Below are 25751 nucleotides of genomic sequence, written 5' to 3'. Positions count from 1 at the left end.
AGCGCGCTGGGGAGGGGGCGGCGGGCGGGGGGCGGCCCCGGGGCGGGGCTGGGACGGCACAAGAACCGGAGCCCGGCCCCGGCCCGGTTCCGGCCCGGGAGCGAGCCCGGAGCCCCGCTGCGCGCTGGGAGAGAGCTGGGAATGCTCACCTGGAGAGGGGAAGGGGCCAGGGAGAGCTCAGAGCCCTTCCAGGGCCTGAAGGGGCTCCAGGAGAGCTGCAGAGGGACTGGGGACAAGGATGGAGGGACAGGAGCCAGGGAATGGCTCCCAATGCTCCCAGAGGGCAGGGATGGGTGGGACATTGGGAATTGGCTGCCCCCGGATCCCTGGAATGTCCAAGGCCAGGCTGCACAGGGCTTGGAGCAGCCTGGGACACTGGGAGTGTCCCTGGCACGGCAGGGGTGGCACTGGGTGCGATTTAAGGTCCCTTCCTTGGGGGATGCCCTGGGCAAGCAGCGCCCTCTGAGCCCCAGGGTCTGCCCAGCCCTTCCCACACCCATCAGCACCGACTCCCAGTCCGGAGAGAGCTCCATGGCCAGGGCACGGAGGAAAACAAGCTAAATCAGGAGACGATGAGCTGGAATAAAACCTGAAGATGTGGAAGCAGGACCTGGATGTGCTGTTTCCCAGGGCCGGGTCTCACCTCCAGGCTCACCACACCTCGCACCGGGATGAGCAGGAGGAGCCATGTGCACATCCTCGCTCACACCGGCCCGCTCTGAGCTCAGCCAGCGTGCTGCCTTCCTCCAGACACCACAGCCCTCAGCTCCTCGGCTGGAAGGAGCAGCCTGGTGGCTCTGCCCGAGGTGAATGTGGGGCACCAAGGCTGCACTCTAAACTGGATTATTTTTACATTCAGTTTCTCACTGAATTGGTCACAGGAAGGCATTGCTGTTGAAACATTAACTGTGGGGTGGCTGATTTGCCAGGGAAAGATTCTCTCCAGAGACCCCATGGATCAGGCTGGGATACAGAAGGAAAAGCAAGCCAGCATTTCCCAATAATTCAGTATATATTATTTAGCTTTTTAAAGATTAACTTCCAGCATGAAGTGACCCCAAATCAACCCACTGGGGTCAGAAGCTCCAAAGGGCTGTAAAAAAAATAGGAAAACCAGCGATTGATGTGTAAATGACAACTTTTGGGGCTCTTTGCAGGCGTTTTTGGTGTCCAGGCACAGCTTCAGCAGCAGGATTGAAGCCCGGGGATTGACCCTGACTTTTTGGGATGAGCCAGAATTCTCAGGCACGATCACAGGACTCAGCTCTTGCCTCCTGAGCAGGGAATTCTCCTGGGTGTGTTTGTGAACAAACGCTGCTCATCCCACAGGCAGCTCTCAGTGCAAGCAGGGGCAGTGGCTGGGAGCTCTCAGAAAAGATACACAGATAAAAACAAGGGAAGAAAATCATCTTCATCTCAGGAAATAATCCCTGAGAGAGGCCACAGCGTGGAGGGATAGAGTGCCACCAGCCCAGGGCCATGCCCACCAAACCCTGCAGCACAAAGAACACACAACAGCACGTGGAAGGTTTCAGTAATCTGATTTTTAACATTATTTCTGGAGCCAATTGGAGAGACAAAGCGTGGCTGACATCAGGTGACAGAGCACAAGCCCTCAGAGCACTCTGGGGGGACAAACTGAACAGACACAACAGGTCCCCAGCTCACACCAAAGGAAATGGATCTCACAGTGACATTTAACACCCAAGAAACAAAGATACCACGTGGGAAGTCTCATTAGAAAGTCGCCCGGGTTCCTATGTTAAGGGTTTGTATGAAAAAGCAGGAGTTCTCCACCCTGAATTCCTGATAGAAAACAGCAGGTAGAAACCTAAGGTAGAAATCTGGAGTTAGAGAAATCCTTTGGCAGCATGTTCAGTTACAATCAGGCCTCAAAAATAAATATGATCATGTCTAGAAGTATGAAGAGAAACACCAACCCCCTCTAAATACACTGGTTTAATAATAATTAAATTATTTTACACTATCTACAAGTTGCATATCACAGAGTTAGGAGTAGAAGAGGTGACAGAAGGACAAATCCTGCTTTTATAAAAAAGTTCAGGCATGTGTGGAGATGAGTAGAAAATCTCAGACAAATGAGTATGTACATTATTTATACCTAACAATTAACATCATCAAATCACATCTGGCTGGCTCAATTGAAGATTTCTCTTGGCCCAAAGCTCAGAATCCAAAAAAACACCAATTTAAATTTCCCAACAAACATGGAGAATTTATAGCAATAAGAGCAAGGTTTAGTTTTACCCCAAACCAACTTGGAACAAAGTAAACTCTGACAAATAAAAGCTCCAAACAATAAGAATTTGGAACAGCAGCATTGAAATAAAATTCATTTCCTCAAAAGACACAAGGAACAAGTAATCAAAACACTTCAGTATTGCCACGTGTGTTATTTGTACTGAGCTACTTCCAGGGGAAGGATCAAGACAAATTAAAGTCATTTCCAAAGGAAGGACAAAATCCTCCTTCCAATTGCACACATTTAAATAAAAAGTCATTTAAAGAGCACTTTTTGCATGAGCATGAGGCTGTAAATATAAGGTCAAGATAGCAAATAATTAAATAAAAGGGAAAATAAGTGGAGGAGGTGCTGAGTGAAGGATGGGTTTTGTCACTCAGCAGCCTGGGAGTTCCAATCTGGGATGAAGTTTATACATCAAAAATGCTTATTTAGACATCTGGGAGCTTCCTGCATTTAATGGAGATGTTTTCATCAGTAATTTGCTTTCATTATTTTCCCAAACCAAGGATTATCACTCAGCAGAGGTGGTTAAAAGCAGGATAAATGTGACCATGCTCCAGTGAGCAGGTAAATAGAGGATGAAGTGATTTTTTTTTTCAGCAGCTGAAACAAGAGAAAGAAATCCCACATTCCCAAAGGATAATCCAGCTCATCTGCTCCCTTGGACAAAGCCCACCCTTTAAAAAGTGCATCAGGGAAGAAACTCTTGGATTTCTTTTCTCCCCAGCTACCACTCGTGGCCAGCTCCAAGGCCATCCCTCCTCCAGGGAAAGGCTCAGGATTTCCTGTGCACAGGAGCCAAATCCCACCCTCAAATCCCCCTTTCCCAGGGGTGCAGGAGCTCCTCTGGGCTCAGGGCTGCTTTAGACATGGGCACAGTGGCAGAGGAGGGAAATCCAAGAGAGGCAGAAGCCCCATGTCCCATCAGGACAGTTCCTGTTCCACTCAGCTCCCCCTGCAAAGGGAACAGATCCTCAGAGGCTGCAGCAGCTTCAAGCGTCCTCCAGCCCCTCCTTTCCCACAAGGAATTCCAATCTCCTTCATTTCTACATCCAGCCACAAAGGAAAACTGCAGAGAGATGCTGTGAGTGCCTGGCTCAGCACCTTGGATCCACCTGGAGCATGCCCTGCCTGCTCTTCCCAAGGAGCCTCGTGCTGGCAGCGCCACCTCTGCCAAGCCACCGGGGAATTGGAGGAAAACTTGTTTTCCTCAAGAAAAAACACAGCAATTCTCTGTGTTTTCCAAAACACAGAGGCAGCACTGTTAAACCCCTCTTTTCCTCCTATTTCCACAGGGATGCGGTCCTGAGTGGCAGAGCTTCCTCTTCCAGCTGGAGCCAGGGACCCCTCGGGTTGTGCGGCACGTCCTTCAGGAAGGGGACTCCAAAGTGCAGAGGTTCCCTAAAGCCACTGGGACAGAAGGATTACAGAAGACACCAGAAGAGGCAAAGCAACAGCATCTCAGCATCCTCAAGCTTCCAGAAACACATTGAAAAGAGAATTATTTTGGGACAATCTTTCAAAGATTCACAAGTGGCATTTCCTGAAAGCGCAGGGAAAGAGAAAAAAAAAGGGACTCGGAGGAATGGGGAATTATTTTAAACCATCCCCTAATCTAGTTCAGGATGCAAAAATGCAAATAACCATCAGAGCTGGTGCCTATTTTTACTCTGCACCACCCTAACGCAGCGAGTTGGGTTATTTGAGAGGAAGCTGGACTTTGATATCCAAGGCAGGGACTCCCAAAGAGCGCCGGCGCGGAACTCCTCCGTCCCGGCTCTTCACAGCAGAGGCTGCTGATGGAAATTTGGCTGCTGCTGGAGCAGGGAATGAGCAGGAAGCGCCACGGGATAACCTGGTCCTTGGTTGCTCTGGAATGCTGCCACGTCCACGGCCACGCCCATCTGGTGCTGGGGGAAGGCGGCGGTGCCGGTGACACCGGGGACGCTCGGGAAGGGCTGCGGCAGCGCGGGGTCGGGGCCAGGGCTGCGGGGACACAACACCAACCACGCTCACAGGGCCGGCTCACCCACCACGGCACCCCCAAACAAGCTGCCAGCCTCCAAAATATGGACATGCCACCAAGCTGCCAGCCTCCAAAATATGGACATGCCACCAAATCGGTCATTTTGGAAGGAGTTTCATGCTGTGCCGGCTGCAGAAATAACGTTTTTTACACGCACACTCGCAATTTAAATCAGCTCTGGCCTTGCACTTTCCCTCCTGTTACTCCTCCATGTTTATAAACAGAGTTTCCCAGGAATTCCATACTTTTCATGCCTCTAATGTGGCTGTTTTTTATGGTTTTTGCAGGAAAAGTGTTTTCACCCTCAAAGTTCTTCCAGCAGCTCAATAATTCTACTACCTAACGTTTACTCTTAAACTTACTCCTGCTTTTTAACTTACTCTTTCTTTTTAACTTACTCTTTAACTTACTCCTACTATTTAATTTTCAATCTTTGGTACAGGGTGCTTAAAGCAGAGGTCAGAGGTTCCTTTTCCACCTTCCTCTCTTAAAACCTTCCTTGGAAATCTCCTCATGCAGGATCAGTTTTACCCAGAACAATGCTCTCATTGCTCCCTGGTTTAGTAAAATTGGTATTTTCCTCTCAAAAACGACGTGTCACTGAATGTAAATGCCACGAGAACGTGCAAAGTGGCAAAATCCCCCCCCAGGAAGAAGCACTTGCTGGATCCATACCTTAGGTAAGCAGCTGGAGGTGGCTGAGTGGCTGCAGAGTTGATGCTCTGGGGCAGGGACCTCACCTGGCCCACCTGCTCCGGGGGCAGGCTGTACCCTGGGGACATGGACACCGCCTGCATCATGTAATTCCCACTGGGAGGCTGCACAGGATACGACTGCAAATCAAATCAAAGCCAGGAGAGTTGGAGTGAACCCACCAGAATATTCTACAGCTGGAAGCAAAACCTGCAGTTTCTGCCAGTTCTGGTTTAAATAATGCAATATTCCCTCCAAATTCAGGTGGCACGGGCTGGAGCTGCTGGTGGGGGTTGGATTTGGGATAAACAGGTTTGTCCCAAATAAAGGCCAGCATTATCCTGCATTTCTAGGCACCAGGAAACAGCAAACTCCAGTTGCCTTTTGGCTTAAATTACTTTGTAACCTCCAAATATAATGAGTTTTCCATCGTTACTGGAGTTAAGGACACGGAATTACTTTTAACTGACATATTTTCAGATCTAGCGGTTGCTATGGCAACTATTCTTTTCCCACTGAACAATTAACATGAAAGTAAAATTCACTTCAAGTAAAAACCCTCATTCTGTGCTTTTTGAAATTCTCTCCTTCCCCTCCATGTTTATTCCTTAAGCCATCATTAGGGACAGTGTAAAACAGTTTGGAGCACAAATACAAGATGTTTAGAACTGATACAAAATGTTCATTTTTCTAAGGGCAAAAGGAGCTAAAAGCAGAGTGTTTCTATATTTAGCAAAAAATACACTTGGGATTAATACACTGATATTCCAGTTCCCTCCCATCCCCACTATTAGATAAGAAGGGAACATTTTACTTGGAGATTGACATGACTCACAGCAAGAATATCCACCAGGCTGCTGCAACACCCAATCCCAACTGCAAGAAATGAATTATGGAAGGGATCTTTTGGAATTTTCAACAGTGGCCAAGCAAAACCTTCTGTTCTAGTGCATAAATCCCAATTTCTTGCACAGGCAGTGTCAGATTGCTCGTGGGCTCCCTTTGGATTTCGCTGTGATTTTTTTAAACCAGGGATAAGTAGCAGGGAAATTCCAGATCCCAGGGAACTTCCAGACCCCAGGGATACTGACCTGCACAGAGACTCCAGAGGAAGTGGGTGGGAATTGTGCAGGGTGCTGGAGTTTGGAGTAGGCTGAGTACATGGGGCTCTCATTCATCAGTTTGTTGTAGAGCTCCAGAGCTTCCAGAACCTTCACGTTCAGCTCGGATAGCTCGGAATGTTTCCTGTTCCAAAACAAATGGAGAGGGCACTGAGCTGCTGGGACACCTCAGATGGGGAGGAAAGATCAGTGCTGCATGAAATATGCAGGAAAAATAAGCCCCTGAAAGGTAAAAGGTCATTTTAAACCCATTAATATTGAAAAGTTGCTGTTGTGTGACTGGAAGGAAAATCCAAGGGCTGCACAAGCACTGCTGGCACCAAACCAGCAATTCCCAGGTGGAATTCCCTGCTCTTTTCACCCTCAAACATCCCCAGGAGTCACAGAATCATGCAATGGTTTGGGATGGAAGGCACCTTACAAGATTTCATTCCAACCTTCTGCCATGGGCACCTCCCACTGTCCCAGGGGATTCCAGCCTGGCCTGGGACACTCCAGGGATCCAGGGCAGCCCCAGCTGCTCTGGCAATCCCAGCCCAGCCAGGAATTCCCAGTTCCCAATGTCCCACCCATCCCTGCCCTCTGGCACTGGGAGCCATTCCCTGGCTCCTGCCCCTCCATCCTTGTCCCCAGTCCCTCTCCATTTTCCTGATCAGCTCCTTCAGGCAGCCAAACCTGAGGAGGGAGAGGTGAGGAAAACATGGAATATTCACCAGCAGACTGAGAATTCCAACCTCTGGACAGGCTGGAAAAGTCACAAAATGCCAAAAAAAAGCATCCATGACCTGCGCAGGGAATTTTGGGAGAGCAGCAACCAAATCTCAGTGCACACACTCAGAACTTGGTATATCAGCATTAAAAAATAAAGGTAATGTTGTTAAATTTTTCTTGCAAGGTTTTCTAGCTTAGGAGATCAAAGTACCCAAAAAAACATCATTAAACCTGCCCAGTCTGAAGGAAATCAGTGAATAAATTGTGCTCACCTATCTATCTCTTCTAGTTTTTCATCTATCATTGGACCCATCTGCTGGCAGATATCTGTGAAGACAAAGTGTTGAGGCAGTTGATGTCTTGCACAATTAAATGTTTAAATGCAGCCAAAAATATTGTATCCAACTACAGTAAAATTAATTTCTTATTTATTTCAGGGTTGGGATTGGTAGATGGATCTTGCAAAGCTCAGGCATTTTACAGAGCTGGGAGTTATGCAAATGACTCTGCTAAACGTGGAGCTGGCTTGGAACTATTAAAAAAATTCAAATTATCCCCAGAGCCCCACACTCCCACGGTGAAATAAGTGTTCTCCAGCACTGTTAGTACAGAGCACAGCTCCCCTAAGCTTAAAATAAACACAAAGAACTCCCAGCTCAATCCACAAAAGGTAATTGTGAGAAGAAGTCATAAAAAAGAGCTCATTTAGTGCTGCAAGTACCTTCTGAGTTGAGAAGATCTGGAGAATCAAGCTTTAAATCCGTGGGATCTATGCTCTGAAGTACCTGCAGTGTTTTATCCATCTTGTCCTGAAAGGGGAAGCCAAGATGAAGAACTCTGATTTCTCAGCCATGCCAAGATTGGTTTAATATTCAAACAAAAGTTCTTTACAGACAAAGAATCATCTGCCAACATTCAGCACCGAAAGAATGTAAAAGCCCAGCAATATTTTACTTTAAAGTGGCTTCATACCTCATCAATATAAACTGGCTCAGGTTCTGCTTTCTTAATTTCTTCTGCATTGTCCTCAGGAACAGAGATTTTATCCACAGCTGTGGAAGAATAGAGATGAGTTTCTTTTCCCTCTGTTGCTGTGATAACTTCAAACAAACATTTGCTCCTTGTTATTTTTCTGTGTGAAAAGACACTGTGACATTTGAAATGGCAATTTGCTGGATTTGTAAATATGTTGCTGACAAGGAATTATGGTGAATCAAACCAAATTTCTGTCACAGAAAATGGTAATAACTTAAAAGAGAAAGAGGCAGAAATTAAAGGGAGTTATGGAGTGATCTGTGCTTGATTGTTTGAAACAAGGGCAGGATGTCTCTCAATTCTTTCCTGGGGCTGGTAGAGGAAATTATTTTGCTGCTGGGCTAATTAGGATTGCAGCACAAAGCTGCCTTTGTGAAATGATCCATCCATCACTGCAGCAGGTAACTCACCTGCCTCGGGCTCCACAGACAAGTCAGAGGTGACGAAATTGGATGGGAACAGCCCCACTCCTCTGTGGTTCTCCCCCTTCCACCAGTTGGCATCACTGGGGAAATAAAGAAGGGTTACAGAGCTCAGGGAGGAAGAGACAGGGACACATTTGGGACAAAGACACATTTGGGGTTTTTACTGAAAACCTGAGGTACACAGACATACTTAGTTGTTTTTTTACCAAACCCCCGTGATATCTAAAAGAAAACTTGCAAGGATTAGCACAAAGCCAAACAGGAGCTGAGGCACAGGGGAGGGAAGGGAGGAAGAGGAGTCAGGGGATCACTGAAAATTGAACACAATCCATCAAATCTTTATATTGATTACTTGCCAGCCCTTAAAGCTGCATATATCCCTAGAGGTGTTAGCAACAATCATTATTTTAGCTATTTTTAATCAGTTTTATTCTTGGCAAATCTGATTCTTGCTAGCCAGAGGTTTAACAGCTGCTGGAAGCAGATGGAATGTGATGCCAGTGCATTTTCTTATGTCAGACAACCAACTCAGATTTATCTTCAAAACTACAAATTGGATCAAATACTCAAGGTTCTCCCTGTACTAAAAAAGATTTGAAGCCAGAAACTAGGAATTTGGAAAGACAAGAGGAAGAGAATGGGATGTGAGGGAGGGCAGAGTGACAATTACATTTCTGTGGGGGGGAAAAAAGCATCAGAGGAAAAATGTGCTACCCTGAGAAAACAAGAGTGGTGGAACAAAGTCAGCTCCACGTGAGTGTATTGTACCTGTCATCCAAAACAAAAATAATTTCTCCACTTTTAAAGGTGAGCTCATTGTCCTCGACAGCTTCAAAGTCATACAGAGCTCGCACCTTCCTCAGGCTCTGGGGGTTTTGTGCCATTTCTGCAGGTGGGTACAAGGATTTGGTCTCCATTTGCTGCTGCTTCTGCTCTTGCAAAGACAATTCAATAGCTGCAGGAGGGGCAGAGAGAAGAGAACAGGTTTGAGGGGTTCAGCCCTGGAGACAAAGCAGTTTGATTTGCTGAATTAACCAAAAGAGGATTTATTGCTTTATTTAAACAAGGTCTGTGTCTGCTTCTGTAGGACTGGGAGATAACATTTAAAATGCTGTGGGGTGGGGAGGAATGTGTCTTACCCCAAATCCCCATGGATGAGGGGAACACCTGGAATGCCACATTCCCAACACGCTGTGGCATTGATTTCAGTTCTGTGCAGCAGGAAAGAGCCCAAATTCCAATTTCCCTGCTTTTTAACCAAACCTCTGGAGTCCAACCCAGGGCTGAGACAGCAACTCACCTTTGGCTATATCCTCATCCTCTTTGGATTTACTGGATGAGGAGCCATTCTTAGCAGCACTGGAGGAAGCCTGCAAAGGTGGGAACAACACAGGGACAAATGACAATGACATCTCCATAACGTGGTATTTTTAAAAATTAGCACTGACTTGTTCCTGATCAGGTGGATTATGGAATCCAGGTGATCTACTAGAAACAAAAACCACTCTTCAGGCTTGTTTCTGTTTTCAGCAGGGAAAAAAGTAAAATAAATGCTGAGATTTAATTGAAATAACTGATTTTATTGACATAATTATTTTAGTCATATTTATTACAGTGAGACCACTCATTGAAATGATTCTTTCCACTTTTGTCCTCCCTTCAAGAGAGAAGATGCTCCAGTTGGGAGCTGCTGACTTAAATCCTACAATTCTCCCCAGCAGCACAGTGAAATCATTCCTGGAGTTTTCATTCCCACCAGGAACTGGAATTGGGTGCCAGTGCTCAACTCTTCCATGTTGCTGCCATATGTTTGACACATAGATCAGATTTAGAAGTGAAAACATCTTTGTGGAGGAAGGAGGGATTGTAAGTTAAAAAACTCACAGTATTTGTAAAAGTTAAAAAAACTCTGTTTCATATAGAGGGAAGTAAATTTTGTGTGAGGGAATTGTAAAAGAAATTGTCATTTTAATTTTCAGGACTGAATAATGTGGAAATATTTAGAAGTATCAATAACAGAAGTCAGGAAAAAACACCTGGCATCCTATCTGCTGTCACATTGGGCACCACAAACCACCAGAAGTGAAAAATAAACCACTGCAAACTCAGGAGAGCTCCTGGGACAAACAGGAAAAGGGGATTTGGGAAAGGACACCAGAGCTTGGGACCCGTCACTGTCCCCCAGCAGCTCTCACCTGGGACCCTGCTGCAGGGAAGGTGACCCCTTCTTCCTTCAGGGATTTGATGGTTGCAGATATTAAACTACATTGTGGGTCTTTCTGGAATTCTTCTGACCACTCCACCATGAGGGTTTTCAGCTTCTCACTCACTTTTGGGTGAGCCTGGAAGACAAAATTGGATAAAAAGGGATGTTTGAGCCTCAAAATAAACAGAAGAAGCTGTTAGCAAAATCATTACCAAACCCATTTTACTATAAATACGCTTAATTATTAATAATTGTGTAGACTGGGAAGATTTGGGGAGCAGAGTGTAGAATATCTGACCTTTTATACCCTGATCTGGTATTCCAGAGAACATGAGCTCCTGGCGCACTAGTTCTGGAGAAATTCAGCCTGCCTACCACACTTATCCCAAATTTCTGCCTCTGTGTTACTCACCCTCCATTTAACCTCAATTTTCTCTTCATTCCTTCTCAAGTGTGTTGTTTTCCACTTCTCAACCACATCAACTGGTCTGATATAAACCACTGTCTTTCCCTCCAAGAACTCCTCCAAGAAATCTTTTCCTCCAAGAAATCCTCCAAAAAATCTTTCCCTACAAGAACTCCTCCAAAAAATCCTCCAAAAAATCTTTCCCTACAAGAACTCCTCCAAGCAATCCTCCAAGAAATCCTCCCCTACAAGAACTCCTCCAAGAAATCCTCCAAAAAATCTTTCCCTACAAGAACTCCTCCAAGCAATCTTTCCCTCCAATCCACCTTTTCTGGATTTCTTTCCCTGCAGTTTCTCCTCAGAAGCCAGGACAGCTTTGTCCCAGCTGAGAGACCCTCACAAAACCCTGGTCTGTGTCTCCTTGAACAGCTTCTCCCACAAAGAGGAATTATCCATAGGGACAATCCATAGGGACAGTTTCTATTCCCAAACTGGAGCTGAGCTGCAGGGACAGCCTGGTAAAAGGAGATTATTTGTTTGGAGTGGGGGCAAACCAAGATCAATTCATGCCCTGCCTGGAATTCCTGTGGCTCCCCCAGATCCTGGCACTGGGACAAGATTCCCACCCCAAGGAACCAGATCCCACTGAGGGCTGTGAGCCCAGCACAGGCTGAGCAGGGAGGGCACTGCCAGGTCTGGGCTCCAAGCTGCCCTTGCTGGGCTCAGGAGCAGCACAAGGACATTTGTCACACTTGGCTGAACTCATTTTCCCTCGGAGAAGAGGGGAAAAGCCCAATTTTATTCAATATTCCTGCAAGGGGGCCAGGGCTGGGGTAAAGGGTCAGAATTTCCCAAAACCAAAGAAACTGTGCTCCAGAACCCCTCCCTGGGGGGGATCCCAGAGCTCCTGCCCTCCCTGGGGGGGATCCCAGGATCCCTGCCCATTCCTGGGGGGGATCCCAGAGCTCCTGCCCCTCCCTGGGGGGGATCCCAGGGCTCCTGCCCCTCCCTGGGTGGGATCACAGAGCTCCTGCCCATCCCTGGGTGGGATCCCAGGGCTCCTGCCCCTCCCTGGGGGGGACCCCAGGGCTCCTGCCCGTCCCTGGGTGGGATCCCAGGATCCCTGCCCATCCCTGGGTGGGATCCCAGAGCTCCTGCCCCTCCCTGGGGGGGATCCCAGGATCCCTGCCCATCCCTGGGGGGGATCCCAGAGCTCCTGCCCCTCCCTGGGTGGGACCCCAGGGCTCCTGCCCTCCCTGGGGTGGGATCCCAGGATCCCTGCCCATCCCTGGGGTGGGATCCCAGAGCTCCTGCCCCTCCCTGGGGGGGATCCCAGGATCCCTGCCCCTCCCTAGGTGGGATCACAGAGCTCCTGCCCTTCCCTGGGGTAGGATCCCAGGGCTCCTGCCCCTCCCTGGGTGGGACCCCAGGGTCCCTGCCCCTCCCTGGGGGGGACCCCAGGGTCCCTGCCCCTCCCTGGGGGGGATCCCAGGGTCCCTGTCCCTCCCTGGGTGGGATCCCAGAGCTCCTGCCCCTCCCTGGGGGGGACCCCAGGGTCCCTGCCCCTCCCTGGGGGGGATCCCAGAGCTCCTGCCCCTCCCTGGGGGGGATCCCAGGATCCCTGCCCCTCCCTGGGGGGGTCCCAGGGTCCTGCCCTCCCTGGGAGCTGAAGGTCAGTGTGAGCCCCAGGATGGACCCTGGCTAATGGGAACACAGGCAGCACTTGCAGACCTATTTTTCCACAAAAGCCAGAAACACAAGAGCTGTGAACTCATTTTGCTTCCCAGCAATTTTTATTACTTTCCTTAATTGCTTTGCTCAGCCTCTGATGATTGCAGGGATCTGAAAACTCCTTTTTAACCCATTAACCAGTTTTGTCTCCAATTGGAGCAGTAATTAGGGAAAAGCTGTTCCTGCTTACTCCATTCCTCACATGCAGATTGAGATCCCAGCAGCTGCTTGGCCCCAACCATTTCAGTCTCCTTTTCCTGGTTACTTTCTCATTCAACATTCCCAGAATCTCTCAAAAGGATTGTCTGTAACTTTATCCTTTTCCTAGTACAAATGGCATTTCACTTCCTCATAATTTTCCCTTTCACTTCAGCCCAGGAATTTCCTTCAAGCCTAATAAAAAATCTCCTCAAGAAAAGCTGCACTGATCATGATCAAATTAATGGAGCTTAGGAACACAGATTTTAATTAAAACTGCTCATGTAATTTTGTGAAAGTGTGAAGGATTATCAGCTGCCAGCTCTTTAACAGATTATTTTTTCAGAGTAAAAATGACACAAATTTCAGTGAAAACACAGCACCAAAACTAGAAAACGTGCATTGACTACAACATTAATTTGGGGAATTTACCAAAATAGTCTTCCCCCAGGATTGCAGGTTCTAAAGCAATTACCTTGTTTATTATAGCTCGAGCTTCAGTGGCAAAATCCCTGGAACACACTTCCAAGTGGAATATTTTCCCACAGTTTGACACACAGGCTCCTAAAAGCTGACAGCAGAAAGACAATTGGGAAAATGCAGGAGGGAAAAAGTGCAAATAAAAAAAAAGAGTGTAAATAATACAAAATAAGAAAAAGTGCAAATAAAAAAAAGGCAAGTAATTCAAAATAAGGGCAAAAATGCAAATTTTAAAAAAGTGCAAATAATCCAAAACAGAGTAAAAAGGGGCAAATAATCCAAAATTTTAAAAAGTGAAAATAAGAGTGCAAATAATCAAAAATAAAAGAAAAATTCCAAATAAAAAATAGTTCAAATAATCCAAAATAAGGGGGAAAAGTGCAAATTAAAAGAGTGTAAATAATCCAAAATAAGGAAAAAAAAGTGCAAATAAAGAGTGCAAATAATCCAAAATAAAAGGTAAATCCAGCACAGACACTGATTTACTGAGGTTAATCAAGACATTAATGAATTGATTAGTAAATATTTAATTGCTGCATTCCATGTGGTTTTTGGGGGGAATTTGGGAATTTACTCACTGTGAGAGCTTGCAAAGCCACGTGGGGAACTTTGTGATTCATTCTCTTCATGATGGCTTTAAGGCAATCCTTGGCTCTGCAAAGGAGCAAGAAATTCAGGATAAATGGGAGTGGCAGGAGCTGTGCAAGGAATGAGCCCAAACCCCCACCAGAAATGACAAAAATGTCACCAAAGCTGAGCTTTTTGAGCAAAAATGGCACCAAAGCTGAGGTTAATGAACAAAAATCACCAAAGCTGAACTTATTGAACAAAAATGTCACCAAAGCTGAGCCTACTGAACAAAAATGTCACCAAAGCTGAGCTTTTTGAGCAAAAATGGCACCAAAGCTGAGGTTAATGAACAAAAATCACCAAAGCTGAACTTATTGAACAAAAATGTCACCAAAGCTGAGCTTACTGAACAAAAATGTCACCAAAGCTGAGCTTTTTGAGCAAAAATGCCACTAAAACTGAGCTTTTGAGCAAAAATGGCACCAAAGCTGAGGTTCATGAACAAAAATCACCAAAGCTGAAATTATTGTACAAAAATGTCACCAAAGCTGAACTTACTGAACAAAAATGCCACTAAAACTGAGCTTTTGAGCAAAAATGGCACCAAAGCTGAAATTATTGTACAAAAATGTCACCAAAGCTGAACTTACTGAACAAAAATGCCACTAAAACTGAGCTTAATGAACAAAAATGTCACCAAAGCTGAGCCTATTGAATGAAAATGTCACCAAATCTGAGCCTGCTGAACAAAAATGGCACCAAAACTGAGCTTAATGAACAAAAATGTCACCAAACCAGACCCTATTGAGCAAAAATGTCCCCAAACCTGAACTTATTGTGCAAAAATGTCCCCAAACCAGAACCTATTGAGCACAAATGTCACCAAAGCAAAAATCACCAAAGCTGAAATTATTGTACAAAAATGTCACCAAAGCTGAACTTACTGAACAAAAATGCCACTAAAACTGAGCTTAATGAACAAAAATGTCACCAAACCAGACCCTATTGAGCAAAAATGTCCCCAAACCTGAACCTATTGAGCACAAATGTCACCAAACTGAGCCTAATGAATGAAAATGTCACCAACCCTGAGGCCTTCAGGGCTGGGCAGAGATTCAGCCCCTGACCAGCCTGTCTGTCCTCAGCTGGGTGTTGGATTGGCAGCAATTCCCTTTTTCCCCTGGCATTCCACATCCATTCCCCAAACCTGCTGCCAGGCCAGGAAGGGAAGCAGTTGCATGGTTTGGGCCAGACAATGAAGGAAATGTCCCCAGAAAAGAGAGGCTTCAATAAATGGGTGTTTTAGTGGAGTTAATTCCCAGCTCTTGGATCCCCTTGCCCACAGCCTGAGGACACAAAGGTTTTCATAATTTGTTTCAGCACAATCTGAGGTGAGTGGAGAATAATAAATAGCATTTTAAATGCTTCTGCTGAGGGGTTTCCACACTTTAAATGAGCATTAATGGCTGGCAGGAGCTCAGGCACATCAAAGGCTTCATTAACACTGATATTTGGAACATTTAAAAACATGAAATCCTTAACAAAAAAAAGCTGATGCAGCACTTAAAAAATAGCATCACTGCCAGATACTTGAGCTGCTGGATTAGCAAAGCACAGAAAAGCCTCTGTGCCAGAAAAATACACTTTTAGTCCCAATATTTTCATCTCATTTCATGTACAAACCATCCAACAAAGGCAACTCAGTTATTTTAAGTTGTATTTTTATTTAGGGTAGGCCACAATCTTTATTATTTTCAAGGGCAGAAGGGAAGAAAATGACACAAAATTGAATTAAAATAGTCCAGCAGTAGTGGCATTTAAAACTCAGAATTTGGAATTTTATTTTGAATACAAATATATGAATTTAGATTTAATTATGCATTTTATATACTTCTATTTCTGCATATGTAATTAAAAAAAAATTACAACACCCCTTCCTCCAAAACCAGATTTAAATCTACAAAAGTCTTGTGGCACTAAAAAATTTGATTTTTAATAAAGGACTCAAAGGATTTTTTATTTTCTTTCAGGGCTAAAGATTCCCAGACTGAACAGATTTGCTGTTATTCCTTGTGGCAGGTAATGAATTAAAACCAAACCAAAACAACCCAAAACCCCCCAATTTTAATAGTAAACAGAACTGCTAAAAATTCTGAATTACTTAAGAATTCTGCCTAATTGAGGATGCACTAATTGAGGATGAATTCCAAATGTAAAAGATGTTATCACTCAAAAATTCAGCAAATATTTTTGGCCACTGCAGAATCACTGAAATTCCATTTATGTTCCTCTCAGGCTGAACTGATTCCAAGGAATTTGTGCTCTGATCCCCATTTTTTCCCTTTTCTCTCCCATTTTTCCCAACAACCAAACACAGACAAATATCCTAAGAAGCCCCAGGGCCTGGCCAGGTGTTTTTCTGCACAGAAATGATTTCACTCTCTCCTCCTGGCACAGCCACTTCCCCACATCCAAGCCAGATCATTAAACATGAATAACTCGGGCGTGCTGCGCAAAACTCCAGGAAAAGCCTGGAATGTGCTCTGCACACACTAACTGCTCTGCTCCAAATCCTCCTGGAATGTTTCTTCCCAAGGATTTCCAAGGCAGCTCCATGGATTTGGGAGGGTGGGCATGTTGAGCTGTGCTCTCTGGGCACCCAGCAGCACAGAATTCCCAGCTTACCCATTGGGAGTGCTTCCAACCTTGTCACAAATATCCATGATGAGCCCCCAGTCCTCACTGGTATTGTATTCATTTGTAGCTTTTTCTGGAAAGAAAAAGAAGATTTATTAAGTGATTTATTTCTACAATTCAGATTCTATCAATAGAATGTATCCCTAATTAATATTTCATGGATTCCTGGAATGATTTGGGTTGGAAGGGAACTTAAAGCTCATCTTGTCCCACTCATTCCATAGATTAATTAATAAGGCCTAATGGTGTTTATTTCAATCCCATGTAAATACTGCAGTTCAAGTTAATAAACAGCAAATTAAATATTTTATTGCATTTGCTGCTTCAAGATTAAGTTTTAACCAACTAAACTCAATTTCATTTTGGTCGCTCAGCAGAAAGATTTCCACAAAGGGAACACAAACACAGCACCCACCAATGCCCCAGATCCCTTTTCCTACAGATGTAAAAAAGTGGAAATGTAGAATTTTGGCCATAATTTATCCTCACAAACTGGAATATTTACTTCAAGGAAGTAAGTAATATTTTGAAACCACCGACCTTCTTCAAAACTAACCCCAAAAATGACAGAATTGCTTCATTTTCTTTCAAGTGCATCAATATTTTATGGTATGAACAACAAAGTCATGGATAGTGTAGAAAATGTGCAGAGCCACAAGGTCCCCCTGAGCTCCTTTTCTCCCGGTGATCCCTCACCCCACCCCATCCCCATCCCAAAACAAGCTCAGCCCTTCCCAGCTCCCAGGCCTGTCCCTGAGGCAGGACATTCCCACAGGAGCCAAGTGCCTCCCCGGCACCCCCCTCTCCTGGAGGCAGCTGTGGGATCCCAGCCTGTCCTTCCCAAACTCTCAGGGATCTGGAAGTTTCCCCCCCTGCCTGACAAACTGAGCAGCAGCTGCTGTTCTCCCTCCCTAAATTCAGGAACAATTCTGAAGGATAACTCCCTCACAGATGCTGAGACAGAGCAGAAACAGATGTGGGAGGATGCATTTTCCAGGATTCTTTCAGCACAGAGGGAACCTCTGTAACCTTTAAAAACATGGAATGACTTGTCCTCTGCAGCCCTCCAATTAATGAAGGAACATTAGACCTGAGCTGGCTTTTACAGAAATAATGATAAAAGCAAAATGTGCTGCTTGGGGTGCTTTGATAAAGAATTCCAAGGGCAAGGAATGGCTTTTCCCTAGGTGAGCTCCCAGAGCTGCTGCGTGGTTCCAGGGAATGCTGCCAGCCCAGGAGAGGGGAGAGCACCCACAGGAGCAGCTGGGAAGGGGCTGGGAATTGTTTGCTGCTCCCACTGCCAAAAGGAGAAATGCTTGGAGAGCTCTGCCCCAAGGCACTGCCACAGCCCTTCCAGGAAAAGAGCTGGAAACTGAGGGAAGGGAAAAGGAGCTGAGGGAAAGCAGGAAAGGAGCTTTGCACTGAGGGAAAACTGTCAGGATCATCCCTGTGACACACACCAGCCAAAGCCTGAATGTCCTGGAGTCCCTCACTGGGAGGCACCTGAATCCCAGCCCATCCATGTCCCAGCCATGGCAGGGACACCTTCCCTGTCCCACGGGGTTCCAGCCTGGCTTTGGGCACTGCCAGGGATCCAGGGGCAGCCCCAGCTGCTCTGGCAATCCCAGCCCAGCCAGGAATTCCCAGTTCCCAATGTCCCACCCATCCCTGCCCTCTGGCAGTGGGAGCCATTCCCTGGCTCCTGTCCCTCCATCCTTGTCCCCAGTCCCTCTGCAGCTCTCCTGGAGCCCCTGCAGGCCCTGCCAGGGGCTCTGAGCTCTGCCTGGAGCCTTCCCTTCTCCAGGGGAGCATTCCCAGCTCTCCCAGCCTTTCCAGTCCCCTAGCCAGCTCCACTGCATTATTTCTTTTCTCTTTTTTCACAAAAAGGGATGGGGAATACACTGAAATCAGACCAAAAAATGAGGGAATAACCCACTCTGAACCAGGCAAGGAGTGGGAAAGCTCCAAGCCTCCCTGTTCCCACCTTTCCCAAGCCCAGCTCCTCAGCCTGGGCTGGGGCAGCTCCACCTCAGGACCTCCAAACTTCCAAAACAATTTGTTATTTCAGCCCTGACTTCCCTTGGGACAGGCTTGCCAAGTAAATCTGGGTTAAAAAACCAGAAATATACTAAAATACAACATTGTTTCTCCACCTGTGTCACTTTCTATGCAAGAAGCAGAAAATGAACACTGATTTAGCATTAAAAACTCACTGCTCGGGCACTTCCAGCTCAGAAGGTTTCTGAGCTAAACCAGTGCTTGTTGATATTTTAGTGACTGTCTAAAACAGGCACTAAAACCAGAATTTTCTTGGTCACTTTGCCCATGAAGTGAAATCAACCCTTGTCTGCACAAAAATAAAGCATGGAAGAACTTTTCACAGTGGAAAGTGAATATAAAAGGAATATAAAAGTGCTGCTTTCCAGCAGATACAGCAGGAAGATGTGGATGAAAGGCAGAGATTTAATCCACACCCCTTCCCTTGCAGAAGCTAATTAGAGAATTCCAGCTTGGATTTAATGAGAGATCACAGCCAGGATGAACCTGCAGTCACAAGGCAGCCCCACCTGTAATGATCCCTACTCATGGTTCTATTACATCCCAAAAAATTGTATTTAAACAGGTCATTAAAATAAATTTTGCTATATAAATCCAGTTTAATGAAAGGCCTTTTCAAAATGCTGGGTTTTTTGTTTGAAAAGTGAGTGTTTTGTTTCATTGAGGCAAATAATCTGAAAAGGAAATAATTTCATTTGTCTGTCAAAAAAACCCCAAAAAAAAGCATTGGAAAGATTTGAGAGGGATTAACAGCTGATATTCCAGAGCCTGGAAACACCAAGATGAAAGTGATCAACTCTTAATTTATGTATAATATATAAATAATATTAAATTATAAATTTGTGTTTACTATATAAAATCTATTTCTCAATATAAAGAAAACTAGTAACAGTGAGGTTGTGGTATATTAAAAAATAATCAAGGCAGGATAGGGGAGCAGAGCAAAAATAATCTCAAAAAAATGAAAAAGAAATGTTTTAAAAACGCAGGCTTAGAATTTAGGCATTTTAAGCAGTCAGATCAAAGACTGGAAAATACTGTCCCTGCAGTCCAAGAAGAAAAGAAACACCCAAGCAAGGGAAAGAAAGCCTAATTAGCTTTTCTTCAAATGTTAATATTTGTAAGATTTTAGATTAAACGTTGAAGAAAATAATTATTATGGACTGAGAAATGAAAGGAACATTAAATAAATACATAATGCTAATAATGGGAATAATGTCAATAATTTCAATGATGCAAATAATGATAAAATAGCAGAAGAATAAGAGAAAAAATAAATTACAGGGAAAAAAAAAGGGAATAAGACATAAGGGAAATGTAAGGCCTTTAGGGCTGGATTAGGAGGGAAAAGGAACAGAATGGAAAAGATTCTCCTGGAAAAGACTCTCCTAGAAAGTTCAGCAGCTGGGAGCAGGAGGATAGGGAGGAGGAGGCTGAGTTCTGGCCCAGGAGGACAAAGTCAAGGAAAACAAACATCCCAGGGAAGGATGCTGCTCCAGGGTGAGGGCTGAGGAGGAGGAAGGACAGAGCTGGGAGAACAGGGAGCTCACGTGGGCTCTGAGCAGGGCCACACAGGAAATGTCAAGGCTCCAAATTTTTGGAGGTTCCTGCCCAGCCAAAGCAGCCCCACTCCCCCTGGGTTGCAGAGGGTTATCCCGAGGTGTGCAGCTGTGTCCAGGCACATTCCAAGGCTCTGCTCAGCTCGGGGGGCTTGGAGCCACGGGAGCCAAGGCAGCTCTGGCAAAAAATAATAATAATGGGAAAAAAATAATAATAAAGATAAATACCAGAAAAATAAATACTAGCAAAATAAAAAAGGAAATAAAACCTAAGGGAAATGGAAGCCCTTCAGGGCTGGGTTGGGTAGGAAAAGGAGCATTCCAAAAAAGAGTAGAGGCAGCTGGATGTGCCCCACTGCTGCAGCCAACAAAAGGCTCCCAAATTCCAAACTCAGCACCTCCCCAGAGCATCCACACGTGATAATCTAACATCTTCCATGGTCTAATTTGGAACAGAGTACTAATTTGTTTAAAGCTTCTAATGACAACGTTTTCCTGGCAAGGAACTCTAAGATTGAGCCACAATAATTCAAGTTCCTATTCTGTCGTACATGCTACATTTTAATAAGTGATAATAATCGATTATAACTAATTAATATTAAAATATTAAAGAAAAATTACTCAGAATAAAGTTTAAGAAACTGGAAGCAAACAGAGTCCCAGTTTTGAAGCTCTGCAGCCTGGGAGTCCTTGAGGCATTGAGGTTTGTTAAAGAATCCTGGAGAGTTCAAAAAAAATCCACCTGAACAAATACATCAAGTTTGAGCCACGTGAAACGTGAGCATGGTCAAACAGCAAACTGGGAACTGAAATCAGAAGCAAAACAATAAATAAAATAAGAAACCAGCTCAACTCATACTGCAAACAAACCAGAGACTGTGGCAACAAGAGCACTCAATCTTTTCCATTCTGGTCAGGCCAAAAATCCCAGGAATGCTGAATTCCTCTCTTTCCTAGGATCCCAACAAGGAAGCTGAGCCCGGTGTCTCCCTTGTCTCCCTGCTTTTTTCAGGGCTGCCATTCAGAACGGGCGTTGTGTAACAGAGAAGTGACACTGAGCACGAGTTTAGGGAAGCACAAGTCAGGGCAGGACACACAACAAAACAACTGAGTCACCGTCTTCACCCCGAGCCCGGCAGGTTTTGTAACCACTGAATCACAGAACATCCTGAGCTGGAGGAGATCCACAAGGACCATGCAGTGCAGTGCAGCTCCTGGCCCTGCACAGCCACCCCCACGCCCCCACCGTGTGCCCCGGATGGAATCCTCAATACAAGGAGGAACAGCAGCAGATCTTCCAGCAGCCACAATTCCCTGCAAAGCCAGGGGGCACAGAGACACCTCAGCCACGCTGGAAAAGCTGGGAAACTTCAGCAGCCAGAGCAAAACGGACACAAACCATTCCCTGATGCTGCTGAGGGGAAGGGAGAGAGGCACCCAGGGATCCTTTCCCTGCTAGAGCCCTCAGCCCAGCCAGGATGTGCCAGGGACCTGAGCCCAGCACAGGCACGGGAGCAATCCCAGCATTATTTTGGGTGGAAAACCCTCCCAGCCCGTGGAGTGCCAGCTGTGCCCATCCCCAGCCCCTTCCCAGCTCCCTCAGGGATTCCCCAGCCCCTCAGGGTCACTCAGAGCTGTTCCCACCCCCCGAGGTGCCCAGCAGTGCCAGCTCAGGGTCGGGCACTGCCCGGGGCTGTGTCACACCGGGGCTGGCACACTCACCGGCCTCTTGCCCCCCTGGCACCCCCGGGCCCGTGTCCAGCCGCCGGCACCAGCTCCCCCCAGAGCCTTTCCCAGCTTCCCGGACATTCCCAGCCCGGAGCCCCGGCCGGGCTCGCTGTGACCGGGAGCGGCGCCGGCCGCACGCCTCAGGCGAGCCCTCAGCACCCGATCCTGCTCGGGATCACCCCAGACCCCAACGGGACCGCGCCCCACAGCGACCCCCGGGCAGAGGAACCGGGAGAGGAACGGGACAAAGACCACGAGGAAGAGGAGGAGGCAGGGGACAGGAGGCCGGCGCGGGGCCCCGCCGCTCACCCACGTCCTGCTCGAAGGGGTTGGCGGCGAAGAGCGGCATCTCGGCCCGCGGAGCTGCGGCCGCCGCCGCCCGCTCCGCCCGACGGCGGCGGCAGGCGCTGCTCGGGCAGCCCCGCGGCGCGGGGGCCTCGGAGGGGCGGAGCCGGCGGTGGCGCTGCGGGCGCCCGTGACGTCACGACGGCGCCGTGACGTCATGCGCCGCCATGTCGCGGCGGTGGCTGAGGGGTCGGGCCGCGCTTCGGGCCGTCCCTGGTTGTGCTTTAATTAACAGAAATTAAAGCTGTGTGAGGGCACAGAGTGAGGGGGAGTGCGGCTGAGCGCAGCTGTGGCTGAGGGGGTGGTGGGCGGGCGATTCTTCCTGACGTCTCAAGAGTAGGAGTTAAAAAAACAAATAAAAACAGTGAAGTGTTGGAAATGCTGAACAATTTTCCCAGAGAAGGGGGCTGTGAGGCAGGGCCCGGCCTGATTGTTGTCAAAGGTGGAATACGTAAAGCTTTTCTTCAGGAAGGATGTTCTTTGATGTTTTGTAGGTTCCAGTTAGAATCAGCAAGAAGGAACCGGTGAGGCAGAGCAGCAGCGAGCTCCCAGTGATCCGCAGGTACGGGAAAAGAAATTCCTCCTGGGTGGAAGACTCAGGGCTTGCCACCTTCCGTGATGTCACTTGTAGGTGAGGCTGACAGCGTTCAGGAGGAAGGATTTCCCGTGCAGGGGATCCAGGGAATGCGGGATTCCCGTTCAGGATTTCCGTGCAGGGGATCCAGGGAATGCAGGATTCCCATTCAGGATTTCCCCTGGCAGTGGATCCAGGGAATGCGGGATTCCCGTGCAGGGGATCCAGGGAATGCGGGATTCCCGTTCAGGATTTCCCCGTGCAGGGGATCCAGGGAATGCAGGATTCCCGTTCAGGATTTCCCTGGTAGTGGATCCAGGGAATGCAGGATTCCCGTTCAGGATTTCCCCTGGCAGTGGATCCTCCTGCCACGGGATCCGCAGGAGCTCCAGGTGCCCGTTCCTGTGAGGAATACCTGGGATGAGCCAGGGCTGCAGCTGCAGCAGTGCCCTTGGAGCAGGCACAGCTGGGAGCCAGCCTGAGTCACTGCCCGTTCAGGATTTCCGTGCAGGGGATCCAGGGAATGCGGGATTCCCGTTCAGGCTTTCCCGTGCAGGGGATCCAGGGGATGCGGGATTCCCGTTCAGGATTTCCCGTGCAGGGGATCCAGGGAATGCGGGATTCCCGTGCAGGGGATCCAGGGAATGCGGGATTCCCGTGCAGGGGATCCAGGGAATGCAGGATTCCCGTGCAGGGGATCAGGGAATGCAGGATTCCCGTGCAGGGGATCCAGGGAATGCGGGATTCCCGTTCAGGATTTCCCCTGGCAGTGGATCCTCCTGCCACGGGATCCGCAGGAGCTCCAGGTGCCCGTTCCTGTGAGGAATACCTGGGATGAGCCAGGGCTGCAGCTGCAGCAGTGCCCTTGGAGCAGGCACAGCTGGGAGCCAGCCTGAGTCACTGCCGTGCTCTGAGCTGTTCCCAAAGGATTGGGGCAAAGCCAGGCCCAGGCAGGATTCTGGGAGAAGGGCAGCACCTTGGAAGGAATCGTTGTGGAATTCCTAAAAGCTTCCTGTATGATTCAGGGACACTTCCCTGCGCACTCACCTCGAGTTTCAGGGGCCACATTCCTTTCCTCAGCTGTAATACCAAAGTGTAAGACTCAGAGACACCAAAGTTTCACTTGCACGTGTGACAACAGTAATTTTTAACATCTTTTATACAGAATTTTAATTCTTATCTTGGAATTAAAAGAAATTTAATTATACATTTGAATAATTCAAAATTATTATTATTATTGTTATTAATTAAAATTTGATTTGAAGAACACACTGATCTTCCTTCAAAAATTCAGCGGTTCGTTTTTGTCATGATAACAATTCATATCTTTTGAACATGTTGTACTTCAAAACATTGGTTTTTAAATCAGCTGTGGTGGCCTGGGGTTATCAAAGCTTCTTTATCCAGATTTTTTTATTCTGAAATTCCATAAAATCACCAGGATTGAGGAGACCTTTAAGCCCAATGCATTCGGATGGATGGGCTGTGGCTGAGGAGGTGGTGGAGGTTCAGTGAGCGGATCCCTGCCTGGCTGTTCCCTTCCCCTCCCGTTTCCCAGGGATGTTTCCAGGGATGTTTTCCAGGGATTCCGGCTGTCTGCAGGGGGCACAGTTGCCTCACATTCCTGGCCACCCTTTGCCATCCCGAAGCGGCTGCTGGGAATCACCTCCTGCCAGATTTTTAAGGCGAAATGCGGAGTCTTTCGCGAGGTCTGAATTCACTAATTGCACCGAAACTTCTAATTTCATGTAATGAATCAGAGCGAGAGCGGCGTTAATTGGTTTAATTGCCTTAAAAAAGGAATTATGAACCCATTAGTGCAGGAAGGCACCAAGCACTGATGTTGTCTGGCCGAAGTGGGAATTTGTAATGGATCCTGGTGTAATTCCAGACATTAACTCCAGAGTTTGGGCTTTTATTAACTCCACACATCCCACGTGGTGCAACAGTCACAGCAGCTGGGCGTGGAAATGAAGGGATGGCTCCTCTATTTCCATAGGTTTTGTCACCTCAAATCAAATGACACTCGTCTCCGTGGAGCTTTGCTCCATTTTTTACCTGGATGTGGTGGGACAATGCATCCAAGACCACCTGGAAAGGAAGGATTGGGAAGGGCCTTCCTCTGAGCCTGAGCCTGCCAGGTCCAATCAGTCGTGGAGAACTTCCAGAAGCACCTACAGAACTCCTGCTCTGGGTGACACCACGGCCAAAGCCACGGCACAGTTCCCAAAGGAAAAATCCCCCAGGAAATGGAAACATCAACAACAACAACACGTAAGGGAAAAGAAAATATCAGGGCACTGCTATCCCAAGCCGTGGGGGAACAAACCATTCCTTGAGGAGAAGCAAGAAGCAGGAGGGGAGGACAGCAAGATGATACAGAAACAAGCTGTTCCCAAAGCTGTATTTCCAGACTCTGGCTCTGGGAATCTCTTTCTCCCTGAGCCGTCTGTGTCCCCGTGTCCCAGCTGTGCCACCACCATTAGGCCCAGCTGCCTGCACGGTGTCCACACATCTGATGGATCCAGGAGGTTTGTAGGAAACCTTTGCTCCCCCTCCTCCCTGCCCTGCCCCACATCCAGGGGCCAACTCAGCTTTCCCAGTCTCTTTGTTACAAAATGTTGTCATAATATTTAATCTCCAGCCTTGGCCTCGGCAGCAGCTGTTTGAAAGGACAATTTATATTCCCCAAAGTGCTTTGAAAACCCTCGGGAAGCTCCCAGGGAGCTTTTTCCTGGTGCACAGAAGCGGCTTGTCCAGGCTTCCAGCTTTGTTTTGTGTCTGGCTGGATCCTCTGGACTCCTCCAGCTGCCCTCTCGTTTACTTTGTGGTTTGCTGGAATATTTGTTCCCTGGTTTTTGCGCCGCTCTCTCCATGTGGGAGTCACGCGGCCCCAGGACGGATGAAACAGAGAAATGCCCA

The 25751-nt window shown here is 47.2% G+C and overlaps 1 protein-coding gene across 2 annotated transcripts; it reads right to left on the bottom strand.

Annotated features, from left to right (window-relative positions):
• Positions 1-1524: 1524 nt before the first annotated feature.
• On the bottom strand, positions 1525-22297 carry STAM2 (signal transducing adaptor molecule 2). Of its 2 annotated transcripts, none has more exons than XM_039698622.1 (14): positions 22220-22297; positions 16554-16638; positions 13877-13952; positions 13294-13389; positions 10473-10619; positions 9578-9647; positions 9046-9232; positions 8263-8357; positions 7790-7869; positions 7539-7626; positions 7090-7144; positions 6077-6230; positions 4968-5125; positions 1525-3809 (listed from the first exon to the last, which is right to left on the bottom strand). In XM_039698622.1, the coding sequence occupies exons 1-14, from the start codon at positions 22257-22259 to the stop codon at positions 3794-3796; spliced, it is 1347 nt and encodes a 448-aa protein (XP_039554556.1). In that variant the 5' UTR covers positions 22260-22297; the 3' UTR covers positions 1525-3793. The 2 variants fall into 2 exon arrangements, with proteins under 2 accessions (XP_039554556.1, XP_039554555.1); XM_039698621.1 differs by having other exon boundaries at positions 1525-4252; positions 22220-22259.
• Positions 22298-25751: the final 3454 nt, after the last annotated feature.

The sequence above is a fragment of the Passer montanus genome, unplaced genomic scaffold, assembly GCF_014805655.1.
Source record: "Passer montanus isolate IOZ18808 unplaced genomic scaffold, ASM1480565v1 scaffold128, whole genome shotgun sequence".
NCBI lineage: Eukaryota > Metazoa > Chordata > Aves > Passeriformes > Passeridae > Passer > Passer montanus.
Note: the sequence above shows the minus strand (reverse complement) of the source record. Positions and strands in the feature narration are given on the sequence as shown.